This window comes from Diprion similis, chromosome 10 (genome assembly GCF_021155765.1).
Source record: "Diprion similis isolate iyDipSimi1 chromosome 10, iyDipSimi1.1, whole genome shotgun sequence".
Taxonomy (NCBI): Eukaryota; Metazoa; Arthropoda; class Insecta; order Hymenoptera; family Diprionidae; genus Diprion; species Diprion similis.
This window is the reverse complement of record NC_060114.1, coordinates 13,082,510-13,096,554: the sequence shown is the minus strand read 5'-3', so window position 1 is coordinate 13,096,554 and position 14,045 is coordinate 13,082,510. Positions and strand designations below refer to the sequence as shown.

The window sequence follows — 14,045 nt, the reverse complement described above, 5'->3', positions numbered from 1 at the left end:
CGGTCCATTCACAAGAGCGCTCGTAAGCTCCCAAATGGCCGCAATTGTTTGCATGTAAAGGCGCTTTTCTTATAAACCAATTTTCTGACACAAATTGACACCAAGTGCGTTGACTGAAGATATATTCTTCAGTCAACGCCAAGTGATTTCAATGACCGGATCTAACGGAATAGGCCAATGAAATCACTGGATTTCGTATTGTGACCGCCAATTTAACAGCCGAATCTTTACGCGCTGCTCAAATATTTAGGTTTGTATCAAAGTAGTTCGTTGCAATGTGGAATCACGCGATGTAACATACAATCGAGTTAAGTAGCGGGGAAGCGGTTGAGTTAACAAAATCCGTCAGTTTAAGTTTCGTTTATTGGGACCTGAACTCGGATTAACAATAATCTAGAGTATGCTTTACGATCTGAGCGCAATATCACTTATTTTGAATAATACCTACGCTTACGGATGACTAACGCGAAAAAGCTATTGGTAGCGCCATTCTATAGGTATAATAGAATGACGAACACGAATATCTGAAGAAAGTTTTGTCTTATCGTAATAATATTAATGCCAGAAAATGAATTCGTGTCATTCAATAACCAGTTATTGCAGGCATACATTTCTTGGCGTTATTCTCGCACGAAACAAAAAAGTTGTTGGATATTCCTGTCGGCATTGCGTGTAGACGCGTTCCATCAGTGGAGATAGTTGCCTACATACAGGCGGTTAGACCTCTTCCATATCGAGCATTCGTGTGATTTATACATTTACGTCAAAACTGCCGAAAAAAACATTCGCTTCAGAACTAAAAAGACTCGCATGGCTTTGGAATTACTGTTTATCTCCGACGTTGCGTTCTTTAACTTGTTTCACGTAAGATGCTACCACCATCGAGTAACTACTAGTCTAAGAATTCCAGATGTTTTCTTGGAAAATTTTTGAAAAACCGAACACTTTTTGCACCTTTAGTATTGCAGTACTTCCAGCAAGTACCCATTTAATTTAGAAAGAACGACATTATGCATCACAGGTGACATTGGATTTCAAATGATGACACTCGTTTATGACATCCTGTTAAAGATGTATGAGAGATCAGGTTTTTAATACTTGCAATAATTATATTACAATAATAAAATAGAGCTGCATCAAGGCTCGTTGAAATGCATGACTTAGAACTAATATTATAATTTAAATACAAAGTGAAAAATGTACATTAATGAAAAAAGTCTTCGCTCCTTAAATTGTAACAATATTCACGAACTTTTCGTCAATTCCGCTCCATCGGCATTGCTTTTTTTATAAACCTCTTTATACACCAATTCTTGCATCTGAATTCGCAGCCACATTCTTTTTTCCGCGGGTAGAGTTCGAATGTGGGGAAGTAGACTCATTAAAAAATAGTAATTATCGTCACATCGACTTGCTTCTAAAGGATCAACGGTCAAACTGATATTCGAATCTGATCCAGCCATTAGAACTTGTTCAGGAGAAATATTTTGGAGCATCATTTCGTTGTCACCGAAATTTTCTGAGACACTTTGAAACTCAAGGTTTTCAAAATTCTCTTCTGGTTCTTGCTTGACCTCGACTTGGTTTACAGAATCCACTTTACCAGAGTCGTTTCCGTCTATTGACATGACGTGTTCGGAGAGTGCCTCCTGAGTGTCCTCTTGCAACAGATTTTCATTCTCACTCGTATCGGTTTCCTCAACGTTTTCGCGCCTATTTCTTTCCCAAATCGGCGGTCGTGGTAACATTTGTTCCTTCAGAAATTGAAGATTCTTATAATGTATCCACACCGGTCGATTTCTATGGTATTTACTCTTTCGGTACACTTGTTCCTTCTTCAATTCTGCTCGGAAAGTGTCTCTCAGTCCCTTCCATTTCGCCTTAAGAACTGGTTCTGCAAACACACAATTACTCTCGTTATTTGACAAAGAGTCCAGCAGTGGCTGACCCAAGTTATTTTTATTAACATGGCCCAGATAAGTTGCAGTTATCAGCCAGCGCTCCACTTACACTTAACACACTTTTCTAGTTGCGCGTAGTCTGTCTTCTCTAAATATTTTCCCGCCCAGCTACTGCGAAAGTTCACGGCGCTTCTATTCAATTGCACTAGATGGCAGCACTAGCGTGTGACCAGGTGTTTTGTACATAGTTGTCCGTGGCCGAATGCATCTACTCGCACAATGACGAGAGGTTAAGAAAGCTTGTTGTATTTTGAAAACTGTGATGATCATTACTTTCGATTTGGTCAGTATTTTGTATCGTTAAATTAGACTTACTAGTGAGATTTCAAAAACTTAGAATGTGTATAATGCTTCTACAGCTCAGGCTGCTCTAGATCTATTTAATGTCATTCGGTTTCCGGTAGTTTTCCCCATTCCAAAGTTCGAAGTCGAGTCGTAAACCTACAACATCGTGATTTCGTTCATAACAGAAAACACGGTTTTCTAACAGACCTCCTATAGAGTCTAAAGTCTATATACTCCTACAGAGTATAAAGACTATGCACGTCGCTGTTGCTGCATTCGCTATAGCGAACACTAGCGCGATCGATTATCTCCGCCCCTCCCCTTCGCGTCTGCGTTGAGTCTCTGTCGCAACCACTCGCTAGGTAATCATTTTCTCCTTTTCGTTGAGGATGAGCGTTTGAGACCACGGAGAAGCTAGAGCGTGAAGTCAGGGTTCTCAACTTGAATATATGCGATAATCTGTGAGCATGTTTATCCTAAAGTGAATTTTCCGTAAAAATACGATTTTATTCTAATGAGCTGAGCAAGAAACATGTGTCGAAGAGAATTTCGCCGATTGTTCAAACACGGATTAGCATATAATGAGGTAGCATCGGATATTTCAGTTGTACCGTTGACACATAATCTCGTGCTAGTCGCTTGAATTGTCGAAGGGAGGGGATTTTATACGCACGTAACGATCGCGTGAGGACGTTTTTAAGGCGAAAAGGAGGATGAAATGAAATCGATGGGTGAGGAACCTCGGCGAGAAGAGTGTTTGGAAAGAGTTGCGAGTACCGTATGTAAAACAGCGCAAACCTGGTTGCGTGCGTACAGCTGTGATTGCCGATGGCATAGTTGTATGATTTTTGGTGCGAGATAAGAGAAAGAGGTTTGCGTTTGGCGGGCTGGGGTTTTTGGCGTTTGTTTCGGGATATTAGGTAGGCGGATAGATACGTACGTGGAAGCTTAAAAATCGTGGCAATTTCCATCCAAACGCGGTTAGTTACTTCGCGGTTATGGTAGGAAATGTGTCTTTGGTTCCAGAGGGCCGGTCTCTTGTAAACTTCAGCTATCAAGCGATTCGCGTCCATTTTCACTTCGTCCCTCATTTTTTCTGCCGTATTTTTCCGTTCTTGTATTCGGCCTATTTTTTCCGATATAAATCGCTCCGTTTTTTCTCTTCCCGAACTCGGAAGCATTCGACGGTTCTTGATATTCATGCAAAACCGGTCCGAGCGATGCACGAGCGAATACTAGCGCAGATAGCGGCGGGATAGCGATTAGCGCGCAGGACGCCAAGTAACGATCGATTCGCCCATACAACGCTAGCGCTAGCAGGGAAGCTGCTATAGCTACAACAGCCGGACCAGGGCCGCGCATTCACGTTCCTTTTCACTCTGCCGTTCGGGCGACCAATATTTACATCGCAACGGAAGGTTTAACCGTAATTCAATCTTAAAAAATGCATGCAGAATCTGGAAGAATCGATAGTTTGTACCTCGCAATGGGATTCTGAAAATATTCTAGGTATTGTTACTTTGTTTTTGTCGAGGCTTTCCTGAACGTTTTGCGTCCGACTGTTATGTATCGGGTGTTCCCGATTAAGGTATCCGATTTTCACCGGACACCGTTATAACGACGCTCATAACTCGCTGCAAGGTGACTTACGGCAAAATCGCGGAAGAGAAATTAGTTTGTTTACTTTTTTACTAAGTTTTGATCGTGGATTCTCCTATATTTAACCACGTTTTAGCGAAAAAAATTAAACGCAAAGTCGTGAGGTGGTCGCACGCGCCAAGAATGTAGGATCGAAATAAGAATTGATGATGATTTTATTGCCTATTTACGGGAGGTACGGTAAAAGTTTGAAAACAAATTTTTTTATTTCACAGAAACATGGGTCCAAATACGATAGAAATAAAAGGATTTGAAATTGTTAAACAAGGCGCTGAAGCCCGACTATTTAAAGGAACGTATCTTGGCCGACCAGCCCTAATTAAAGAAAGATTTGTTAAAAAATACAGACATCCTGATCTAGACACGCTCCTGACCAAAGATAGAACCAAGGGCGAAGCACGCGCGATTGTTCGTGCCAAGGCAGCCGGTATGATGATAACTTGAATGAAAAATATTTCTTTTACTAAACAATAACAAAATATCCGTGAACCTGATTTTTTTTTAATACTATATTGATAGCAAAAAATCAAATCCCCGTATTACTGAGAAATTTGTACATGTGAACAATAATCAATAAATTTGGAACCCGTATTGTTCCTATCGTTGTAGAGATCTGATTTTATTTGTAATACGGCTCGAGATTTACTTTTAGAGAGAACTTTCTACTACACTCTTACTGCAAAATAAATTCGAAATCCCTTTTTATTCTTGCTATCTAAGAATGTCCATTGTATTATATTACTACCGGAATTTATCAAACTTTTCACAAAATTTGCTGAACATTTTTCATATTTCTCAAGTCAGAACAGTAAGTTTGCAATGTTGTTTCTGATATCATATTTGGTAATTATGCTAATTTTTTTGCTTTCATTACAGGTGTAAAAACACCAGCATTATTCTTAGTCGATTTTGATCGGCGTCGTATATATATGGAGTATATCAATGACGCAATCACGTTAAAAGATTACATAGACACTAATATCTCTGACAAAGAAAATGTGGGTTGTTTGATAACTTACGTTGCGGAGCAAGTTGGATCTGCTGTTGCCAGATTACATTCAAAAAACATAATTCACGGGGACCTCACGACCTCAAATATGCTTCTGAAAAATTATCCCGTGTCGCAAAGAGAACGTACGGGTGAAAAAGACAAGAAAAATAATGTCGAAGGTGATTCATTTTATTGCTCCTTAAATTGAATTCCTGTCACCAGGAACTTCAAAGTTTAATTCGTCACCTTCTAATTTTAAACATCATTTCTTAGGAGAGATTATCCTGATAGATTTCGGACTAGCTCATGTCGAATCTACAGCCGAAGACAAAGCCGTGGATCTGTACGTGCTGGAGAGAGCCTTGCTTAGCGCGCATTCAGAGGTGCCAAGTTTGTTTCCTGAAATGTTGCAATTTTACCAAAAATTCTGCACGTCAAAGGACAAACGCGACGTTATTGCAAAATACAAGGAAGTTCAGGCACGCGGTCGAAAGCGTCTTATGATTGGATGATCGAGATTTAACAAACAGAGGGACTTTCATGCTCTCATTTGTGAAATGTCATTCGAAATTATTTTTTACAAGTTCTCTAAGAAGAATAAAATCTATCATCCACGTGAATATGGGTGTTTTCTAGACAATTCAAGAGCCAACAGCAAGAACTCCACATTCTTCGTTCAAACTTACAATTAGGTCTGGCAATGACTGCTTCATTAAATGAAGACATTTAAAGTGTGAGAAATGAGTTTATAAATGGAATTTACATTGCAAGGTAGCGTTATAATACAAGATCACATTCGATGCGTCCGGTATCTTGTGAATACTCAACTATCATGAATAATAGTTCTTATGGCTGCTCTCGTCAACGATGCAGTATATAATAAATAGGAATTAATTAATGTGTTTTAAATTTAACGAATTTCATTATACAGAGCTTATCAATTATGCTAGATATACTAGATGTCTCACTGTTGATTGGCAGGTTATTGAGCAGCTATTTCTCTCCTGAATTGGAATCAGTCAAAGTGAAGACCGGAATATATGATTATCCAAGTTACCTGCACAGAATATGAAAGAAAAAAAAAGAACAATAATTAAACATCAAATTTCCAATTTCGAGTGATATTTGTGTATAGTTGAAAAATGTACACATTCACAAGCTTACCAAAAAACCAGCAAACGATGTCACGAATCCTTCTTTGGTCAATTCCCAAGGTCCGCCATATTCTTCTTCATCAACTTGTTGAAAATTACTAAAGTACACATACATTACACCAGCATTAACTAAGAAGAATCTGAAAAAAGCAATTCTCATTTAAATGCCAGCAAGAATTCACTTGGGTTAACATAATTACCTTACTAATGCTAATAAAACTAATACCTTGTTAATGGTAATTTAAATAATATTGTCTTGTTACAAACAATTCATTATACGAATGACATTGAAACACAATGACTGAGCATGTTTAGGTACATAAATCACTTTTTGCAAAAACAATTGACAATGGGCAAAGTCTGAAATATAAAATGAACACTACTTTATTCGTATAAAATATAGAACTTACAATAATAAGGCTATAAATCCTTTTAGCGGAATTAATCCCCATCCAATGCCGACAATAATTCCTATTGCTTGTCTTGACCAGTATATTACATCGAGGAATTCTTCCTGTGATGAAAAAAAAAAATATTGTTTACACACGCACAAAATTTGAAAAATTTTCATCGCTTATGTACATTAATCCTTGCAATTTTTTAAACATGCAAAGTTTCTGAAACATATTTCCTTTTTTTTTTTGTATAAGAGTTTGTATAATTGTCAGCTGTTGATGACACGAGCTGTACAAATTGAGCCAAATTGATAGATAAATTGAAAAATTCTAAATGACTTGTGAGTAAAAAGAAGTTCTTTGCTGTTCGAAGAAAAGATTCCGTTTTAAGAAAAGGTGGAATATAATTAATCCTTATATAAATGTTATATTTTTCTAAAAGCAATTTGAACATAAATCCTCGGAAGTGATCTTTTGACCAGAGAAGCGTTTTGCGGTATAATAGGCAATGAGCAATACGAGTGATTGGGTAATTTTACGTGTATCAAGGTGTAATGAATAGCACTTTACGCGCTCGCGTAAATCCTGAGACAGTAATGAAATAAATGTAGGTAAGATTGATGGTCAGACCTTGTCAGGCCACTCCGAGTTGGCAGTAATCGCTCGTGTCCAAACGCTCAGTTCTGTCTTTGCCGTGTTTCCATTTTTGTCCGACTTTGTTCGTGACATATTTATTACCGCTTATTGTTAGTCTATTTTTGTTTTTATATAATAATCTAATACGAGTTTGTAAATCCAGGCACTCGTGCACTCATAACCTAATTAACATTTCCCCCCCTTAAGTGAATACACATTGAACGTGTATGTCGCGACGTGGTCATGAGCAGTGCGTGTCCGTCTCAATCTAGAGTGCTAACCACGTAACGCGACATGACAGGCTATGGTTAGTTTTAGCCTGCAACGCCAGATGACTTAGTTTTTTTTCCCAAAGTCATTGAGCTTATGAGTCAACGAAAGAGGTAGCCCTATTTCCGAAATTAGTTATCTAGTACTTCTATACAGTCAACAAACTTTTATTTGTTTTGTTCAGCCGAGTTTGTGAGTAGTTCTAGGGACTTCTTAGCGCTTCGGAACTCATCCTTTACAATTACGGATGAGGCCCATACGGCTTGGGGAGATAAAAGATTGTTAGCGCAGAGCAAGAAGGACAAAGCATACTGAATTGCCTTTGCCCCACTTGTATGGGTGCATTCCGATATTAGCCCCTGGCGTTGTCAATAATCTTTTATATCTTTTACGCTTGGAGCTTGTGAGTAGCTTTGCCTCTTTCCTAGGGAGTTTCTGGCGCAAAGTCGAGCAGCGATGGAAGCGCAAAAATTAATTCAGTAACGGCAGCTCACTGAAGCTGAACGACCAAACGAAGCTACGCTTAGTGATAGCTGGTGATAGCTGTCAAATACCTGTGAGGAAACATAGATAGTTATTGTAATATATTAAGGATAAATGCGTTAGAGATATTTTTTCACCGTCAAACGATCGTCACTCGGTCAATCGCCATTCAGCGAATTCCGTAATAACCATGTTGTCGGCAGCGGCTAATACCATGTCCAACAACGGGGGTTCGTACAGCAATGACAGGCCATCAAGCGCTGGTGAACCAGAATTGGCGACCGACGCTGCTTCTGGAGGATTTTTCCACTCCGATTACAAAAAGTAAGCAGTATTTTCGCCTATTTTTTAAACACTTGCCTAGCGCAATGAACCAAGAAGGTATTTACTACAGGCTAAATTCCCTCGATCCCGATCGAAGAGGTTAGAATAGTGAAAATTAAAACGTATGCTTTCTCATCGGATTTGATTCTTATTGTTAGATTTTTAATTATTTTACTTCATTTAATACGCTTCTTACTAGACATGAAGACCTCAAGCAGATGCTCGACAGCAACAAAGACGGCCTCAAACTGGAGGCCATGAAACGAATTATCGGGGTGAGTAAACTTTACAACTGACAGATGTGTTCAAAACTAAGCAAAAATTGAAAAGCAACAACTGAGTTCCGATATCCGCCCACCTTTAGTCCACAAGAAGTCAGTCAAGGGTCTAAAGTTCGGCAAATAAAACAGAACGTCATTGGAAAATATCTTTGTCAACTCAAAATTAAAGTAACAGAAATGCAGAGATGTATCAAACCAAATTTAATTTTATGACGTGCCTTCAGATGGTGGCGAAAGGGAGAGATGCATCGGAGCTTTTTCCGGCAGTGGTTAAGAATGTTGTATCAAAGAACATTGAAGTAAAGAAATTGGTGTATGTATATTTGGTGCGTTATGCGGAGGACCAACAAGACCTGGCCTTGCTATCGATATCTACATTTCAACGAGCGTTGAAGGATCCGAATCAACTGATAAGAGCCAGTGCCCTGAGAGTTTTGTCGAGTATCAGGGTATCCATGATTGTGCCTATTGTCATGCTGGCCATCAAAGACTCTGCAAGCGACATGTCTCCCTATGTTAGAAAGACGGCTGCTCATGCTATTCCAAAACTCTATTCGTTGGATCCCGAGCAAAAGGAAGAACTTATTGCTGTTTTAGAAAAATTATTATCAGATAAAACTACTCTAGTCGTTGGATCTGCTGTTATGGCCTTCGAGGAAGTCTGTCCAGAAAGAATTGATCTGATCCATAAGAATTATAGAAAACTTTGCAACTTATTGGTGGACGTTGACGAATGGGGACAGGTCGTCATAGTCAATATGCTGACTAGATATGCTAGAACACAATTCACCAATCCCAATGCAGATGTGAGTAAAATAAACAGAGTATGTCAGAGAGAGCGACAAAATAATTCCAAAGATTTGGAGGGATCTTTTGCACTCATATGAAAACGTCCAGTCTCTCTGAATATGTTCTGAACCAGAAATTTTTCAATACCATCAAAATTTTGTCTAAGAAACTTGGCAAAGGAATATCTGCAAAAATTTTTGTATGTTAAAAATTGCAATATTTGCAGTAGCTTCAAAAACAAATTCTTTCACAACACCGGTAATCTGGCAAAGAATTCCACTGACGATTCAATGCTGGTTTTCAGGATGCAGAGGAGGACGAAAATCGTCCCTTTTACGATTCCGATTCAGACTCATCGAACTCAAAGAAGCCTAAATTTTCTCTAGATCCAGACCACCGTTTGCTATTAAGGAATACTAAACCACTCTTGCAGAGTAGGAACGCATCAGTAGTGATGGCTGTTGCACAGCTATACCACCATGCAGCACCTCGTAGCGAAGTGATGATAGCTGCAAAGGCGTTGATCAGGTTATTGAGAGGTCACAGGGAAGTTCAAAGTATCGTCCTTCACTGCATAGCCAGCATATCCATATCCAGAAAGGTGATGAAATTGAAAAGAAAACAGAATATTAGACATGAGAAAACGAAATTTTTCCTCGAGAGTTGTTAAAGAGATGAATTTTTTCAGGGTATGTTCGAGCCTTTCCTGAAATCGTTTTTTGTCAGAACATCAGATGCGACGCACATCAAGCTACTGAAACTTGACATTCTTACAAATTTAGCAACTGAAACCAGCATCGGTGTTATACTAAGAGAATTTCAGACTTACATTTCTAGCAGTGACAAGGAATTCGTTGGCGCTAGCATACAGGCCATTGGCAGGTGCGCCAGTAACATCAAGGAAGTTACTGATACGTGTCTGAATGGGTTAGTTTCTTTGCTGAGCAACAGAGACGGTAAGTTGATAAAAATACTTGTTTATTTCCACACCTTTTGTTATTCTCTCTTGAGATTTGAGCACACAATGGTTCACAAAATCTCATAAAGCACTCAGTCATGTTTATCTGTTCACAGAGGCTGTCGTAGCTGAAAGTGTGGTGGTGATCAAGAAGCTGTTGCAAACGCAGCCAAACGAGCACAAAGATATAATAGCGCATATGGCGAAACTGATGGATTTTATAACGGTCCCTCAAGCTAGAGCTTCGATTCTATGGCTTTTGGGAGAGTACTCAGACAGAGTTCCGAAAATAGCTCCAGATGTGCTGAGAAAAATGGCCAAGAGTTTCATAAACGAGCAGGACATTGTAAAGCTCCAAACGCTGAATCTTGCGGTGAAATTATATCTATCAAATCCAAACCAGACCAAGCTTCTCTGTCAGTACGTCTTCCAACTGGCTAGGTATGACCAAAATTATGACATTAGGGACAGGGCCAGATTCCTCAGGCATTTCATATTCAATCAGGATGGCGGAAACGCCGAAACCAAGCTATCGCAGTTTGCCAAGAAGATATTTTTGGCACCCAAACCAGCCCCGATGCTGGAGTCTAGATTTAAGGACACCCAGTTCCAGTTGGGCACGCTCTCTCATTATCTAGACACTCCTTGTGTTGGGCATCACATTTTGCCACAGTTTCCTGAGGTTGCACCAGACCCTTCTGTCAGAGATGTCGCTGAGCCAGTAAGCGCCCACGAAATAAAAGATGAAAGACATAGCAGGAAGGAAAAGAGAGATAAGAAGGCGACAAAGGAAAAGGAGAAGAGCTTTTATAGCGAGGATGAGAGCAGTCCTGCGGAAGGTAAGAAAAGACAGAATGAGGAGCATGACGTATGTCGAAATTTAAGCAATTCCCAAATGCTGCTGAAAATAGCAAAAGAGGCTAAACTCTAGAAGTTGTGGACAATAAGGGCCAACCCACTGTAGTTTGATTCTGAGCAGGCGTAATATTTCTTCTATTAAACCCAGCATTAAATATTAACACCTATGGATAGTTTTGTCAGAAACTTCTCTATATGCTTTGTTGAAATTTTTCAAAATCGTTCGCAAACCGATCATTGTTATCCGTCAACTCTTTCTACTTTAATGCAGTCTGAAATTTTACGTTTCAACTTAGTAATAAACGATGCTTATGATTATTTGAGTCATAAATAATATTTTGCAGTTGAGTTTGGAAAATTTCAAGATATCTGCTCGTTGAGAATTTCATTGCAAATTAATCCATGGATTTGAAAATTCAGCGCCGAGTTTAATAAGATCAATACTGCGTTTACATTATAGCAACGTAAATAAAATTGAAATGAAAATTACAACTAGTTTCAGAGTCTGAGAGTGAAGATGAGTCTACCAATTCTTCGGAAAGTTCGTCTGAGGATAGGGAGTCCTCGGAGTATTCTTCCGATTCTGATAAGTACTCCGAAGTGGACGAAAAGAAGAAAAAAAATGTGATTAAGAAGTTGAATAACAGTGACAGCGGATCCAGTTCTCAGGATAGTGATAGCGAGAATGAATCTGATAGCGAGGAATCCGAGGAGGAAGAAAAGATTAAGCCAGTTAAAAGAGAGACTAAAGAAGATGCAAAGGAAAAGCCGAAAAGCAATCTCGATCTGCTTTTGGATTTGGATGACGGTTTGTGATTTAAAACATTTTATTGTTAGATTAAAGAATGACTTCGGATCAATTGGTTAATTCGGTTCGTTTCTTTTCAGTGATTCCAATAACTCCAATAATGACACCAAGTCTTGGTGGTTTCTTGACTCCAATGAACCCGCTGCAGCTTAACGGAGTAACGGAAGTAGCGGCCTCTTTTATTCCCATCAAGGCCACAGAACTGCTTAATAAAATCAGTGGAAAGGGACTGAAACTTGATTTTAGGTTTACCAGATCTCAGCATCTTGTTAGCTCTGCTATGAATAGCATTGAGCTAACGTTTTCTAACGAAAGTAGCACTACCATAAAAGATATCAAAGTTGGAAACAAGGTGAGAGGTTTTCCACTACCTACGTTGTTAATTCCTCTTTGCTGCTCGTTTTTTTCTTTCATTTCTTGTTTTTCTTCTTCCGTTAATGTAGGATGTAGAACTTTATCTACTGTTCTCAACGGTGAAATGACTTTACTTTGTAAAACTAGCCAATAATTTCGATATTTTAATCGTAATGTGATAATATTTTTTTCAGGTACAAACAACCTTTTAACGCGTGTTTGTCCTTTTAAAACCAACAAGTTTTTCCTTGTCAGACTGGCTCTTCCTCCACATTAGCAATGAGTCAGTTTTTTAGTCAATATTCAATATAGTGATACTCGTTTTTTCAAAGTACCTCAATTGCAATCTAGTTTTTTACATTACCGTCTTTGAAATAAATTCAAACCATATCCAAATTTTGGGTGCAATTGAATATAAAATTATCCTGTACGGAAATCTAATACAAAAATATTCTATTCTGCAACTTCAATGCCAAGTTAAAAAGTTATTGACAAATTGACTATTTATCCAAACCTTCTTCTTGCCGTAAAAACACTGATTTTTACGGGCTAGCCAAATTCCAACTCACCGATTTACGATAAAACGAAATGACGGTAGTTTTCTCCATCTTTCAGAACCTGCCATCAGGAATTCAAGTCCACGATTTTATGCCAATACAAATACTTCAGCCGAACACGACGTCATCTTCAACACTTGGGGTTAACTTCAACGACTCAACGCAGCCGGTTAATTTTAACGTAATTTATCAAAAGGAAGATGAAACGGTGTCGTCCTCAGTAACAGTCAAAGCACCCGTAGGTGAATTAGTACGATCTGTAATGGTGACTGAGAGCTTCTTTACCGCGGAACAGGCCAAGTTGAGGGGAATGAATGAGCATGTGGTGAAAATAGCTTTTCCTGGACACAACAGGAAACTTATATCGCAGAAAGTATTCGAATCTGCCAATGTTGCTCTGATTTCTAGCGAGGGCAACATATTAAGGTAAGATATTCATCAACTTTTAGTCACCTTATCTGACAAAGAAAACGTGAAATTTTGCAAGTGTATAATTTTTTTTTAATGTGGAACAAGAAATGATACAAAATGCTTAAAAGAAAAAAAAAAAAAAAACTTTTTATTTTCAATTTGGATTATTCTCTTCACAAGTGACTATACCAGACTTGCCTGCACTAAATTCTCTATTCCTGGTCGTTCTTTTTTCTTTCAGTAAATTTTCTGTTTCGGTTAAATTTAAAAAAAATTTCTATTGCTTGAAATCATACGTAATTGATGGTTGAGCAAAAAAAAAAAAAATTTTCAAACTCTGATTACAGGTTCGCGGCGCAGACTTTGGCCTCTAAATCGTTAGTGTTGATAACAGTAAAAATCGGAGAAACTGACGATTTGGAGGTATGCGTGAATTGTGAGAAAATGGTCATAGGATCGATGCTGCTCAACGACATTAAGGCTAATTTTAAATAAACCCGCCTTCTTAATCTTAATATTATACATAATTGTTATAAAAACAATGGACATCAAATTTGAAAAAACAAACAAATTTTCTCACCCCACTCGTGTATTTCATTCCATGTTCGAATACACTATATATTAGAAGGATAACAATTGATTGGGAAGTAAAATCGCATTGAAAGTATGCATGTATAAATTATATACATGTAACGTATATTGTATATTATACTGATATCGTCTATAAATTTTTAATCATCATTTTTCTTCTTATTATTTTTTTTATAAATATATATATAATAACAATAACAAATGTTACCCAAATAATAGCTATATATATACACACGTTATTGAATTATTAAATCGAATTTTTGTTTTTCTTTTTTCCCCT

General features: G+C 38.2%; 4 protein-coding genes across 8 annotated transcripts; 2 read left to right on the top strand and 2 right to left on the bottom strand.

Annotated features, from left to right (window-relative positions):
* Positions 1-1,020: 1,020 nt before the first annotated feature.
* LOC124411758 lies at positions 1,021-3,522 on the bottom strand. Its single transcript, XM_046891139.1, has 2 exons — positions 3,187-3,522; positions 1,021-1,894 (listed from the first exon to the last, which is right to left on the bottom strand). The coding sequence occupies exons 1-2, from the start codon at positions 3,446-3,448 to the stop codon at positions 1,245-1,247; spliced, it is 912 nt and encodes a 303-aa protein (XP_046747095.1). The 5' UTR covers positions 3,449-3,522; the 3' UTR covers positions 1,021-1,244.
* LOC124411759 (EKC/KEOPS complex subunit Tp53rk) lies at positions 2,121-5,954 on the top strand. 3 transcript variants are annotated; one of them, XM_046891141.1, is made up of 4 exons: positions 2,121-2,244; positions 4,121-4,332; positions 4,782-5,075; positions 5,170-5,954. In XM_046891141.1, the coding sequence occupies exons 2-4, from the start codon at positions 4,125-4,127 to the stop codon at positions 5,406-5,408; spliced, it is 741 nt and encodes a 246-aa protein (XP_046747097.1). In that variant the 5' UTR covers positions 2,121-2,244; positions 4,121-4,124; the 3' UTR covers positions 5,409-5,954. The 3 variants fall into 3 exon arrangements, with proteins under 3 accessions (XP_046747097.1, XP_046747096.1, XP_046747098.1); XM_046891140.1 differs by lacking the exon at positions 2,121-2,244 and adding an exon at positions 2,664-2,832; XM_046891142.1 differs by lacking the exon at positions 2,121-2,244 and adding an exon at positions 3,517-3,692 and having other exon boundaries at positions 4,117-4,332.
* On the bottom strand, positions 5,065-7,328 carry LOC124411761 (respirasome Complex Assembly Factor 1). 2 transcript variants are annotated; one of them, XM_046891144.1, is made up of 5 exons: positions 7,076-7,328; positions 6,461-6,564; positions 6,061-6,190; positions 5,865-5,953; positions 5,065-5,323 (listed from the first exon to the last, which is right to left on the bottom strand). In XM_046891144.1, exons 1-4 carry the CDS (start codon positions 7,172-7,174, stop codon positions 5,912-5,914), a joined length of 375 nt encoding a protein of 124 aa, XP_046747100.1. In that variant the 5' UTR covers positions 7,175-7,328; the 3' UTR covers positions 5,065-5,323; positions 5,865-5,911. The 2 variants fall into 2 exon arrangements, with proteins under 2 accessions (XP_046747100.1, XP_046747099.1); XM_046891143.1 differs by lacking the exon at positions 5,065-5,323 and having other exon boundaries at positions 5,622-5,953; positions 7,076-7,327.
* Positions 7,329-7,832: 504 nt separating this feature from the next.
* Positions 7,833-13,900, top strand: LOC124411092 (AP-3 complex subunit beta-2). Of its 2 annotated transcripts, none has more exons than XM_046889974.1 (10): positions 7,833-8,158; positions 8,358-8,433; positions 8,664-9,245; positions 9,533-9,829; positions 9,917-10,184; positions 10,303-11,025; positions 11,547-11,852; positions 11,933-12,204; positions 12,822-13,189; positions 13,522-13,900. In XM_046889974.1, the coding sequence occupies exons 1-10, from the start codon at positions 8,025-8,027 to the stop codon at positions 13,667-13,669; spliced, it is 3,174 nt and encodes a 1,057-aa protein (XP_046745930.1). In that variant the 5' UTR covers positions 7,833-8,024; the 3' UTR covers positions 13,670-13,900. The 2 variants fall into 2 exon arrangements, with proteins under 2 accessions (XP_046745930.1, XP_046745929.1); XM_046889973.1 differs by having other exon boundaries at positions 11,541-11,852.
* The last annotated feature ends 145 nt before the right edge of the window (positions 13,901-14,045 follow it).

Excerpts from the sequence above, each read along its gene's own strand:
- LOC124411758 (XM_046891139.1), bottom strand. The coding sequence starts at position 3,448 with ATGAATATCAAGAACCGTCGAATGCTTCCGAGTTCGGGAAGAGAAAAA. Across the intron at positions 1,895-3,186 it reads CACGATTTTTAAGCTTCCAC|AACCAGTTCTTAAGGCGAAA; the intron begins GTACGTATCTAT and ends GTGTGTTTGCAG.
- LOC124411092 (XM_046889973.1), top strand. The coding sequence starts at position 8,025 with ATGTTGTCGGCAGCGGCTAATACCATGTCCAACAACGGGGGTTCGTAC. Across the intron at positions 10,185-10,302 it reads TTTGCTGAGCAACAGAGACG|AGGCTGTCGTAGCTGAAAGT; the intron begins GTAAGTTGATAA and ends ATCTGTTCACAG. Across the intron at positions 11,026-11,540 it reads TGAGAGCAGTCCTGCGGAAG|TTTCAGAGTCTGAGAGTGAA; the intron begins GTAAGAAAAGAC and ends AATTACAACTAG.
- LOC124411761 (XM_046891144.1), bottom strand. The coding sequence starts at position 7,174 with ATGTCACGAACAAAGTCGGACAAAAATGGAAACACGGCAAAGACAGAA. Across the intron at positions 6,565-7,075 it reads ACTCGGAGTGGCCTGACAAG|GAAGAATTCCTCGATGTAAT; the intron begins GTCTGACCATCA and ends TTTTCATCACAG. Across the intron at positions 5,954-6,060 it reads CATCGTTTGCTGGTTTTTTG|GTAACTTGGATAATCATATA; the intron begins GTAAGCTTGTGA and ends TATTCTGTGCAG.
- LOC124411759 (XM_046891140.1), top strand. Across the intron at positions 4,333-4,781 it reads TGTTCGTGCCAAGGCAGCCG|GTGTAAAAACACCAGCATTA; the intron begins GTATGATGATAA and ends CTTTCATTACAG. Across the intron at positions 5,076-5,169 it reads CAAGAAAAATAATGTCGAAG|GAGAGATTATCCTGATAGAT; the intron begins GTGATTCATTTT and ends ATCATTTCTTAG.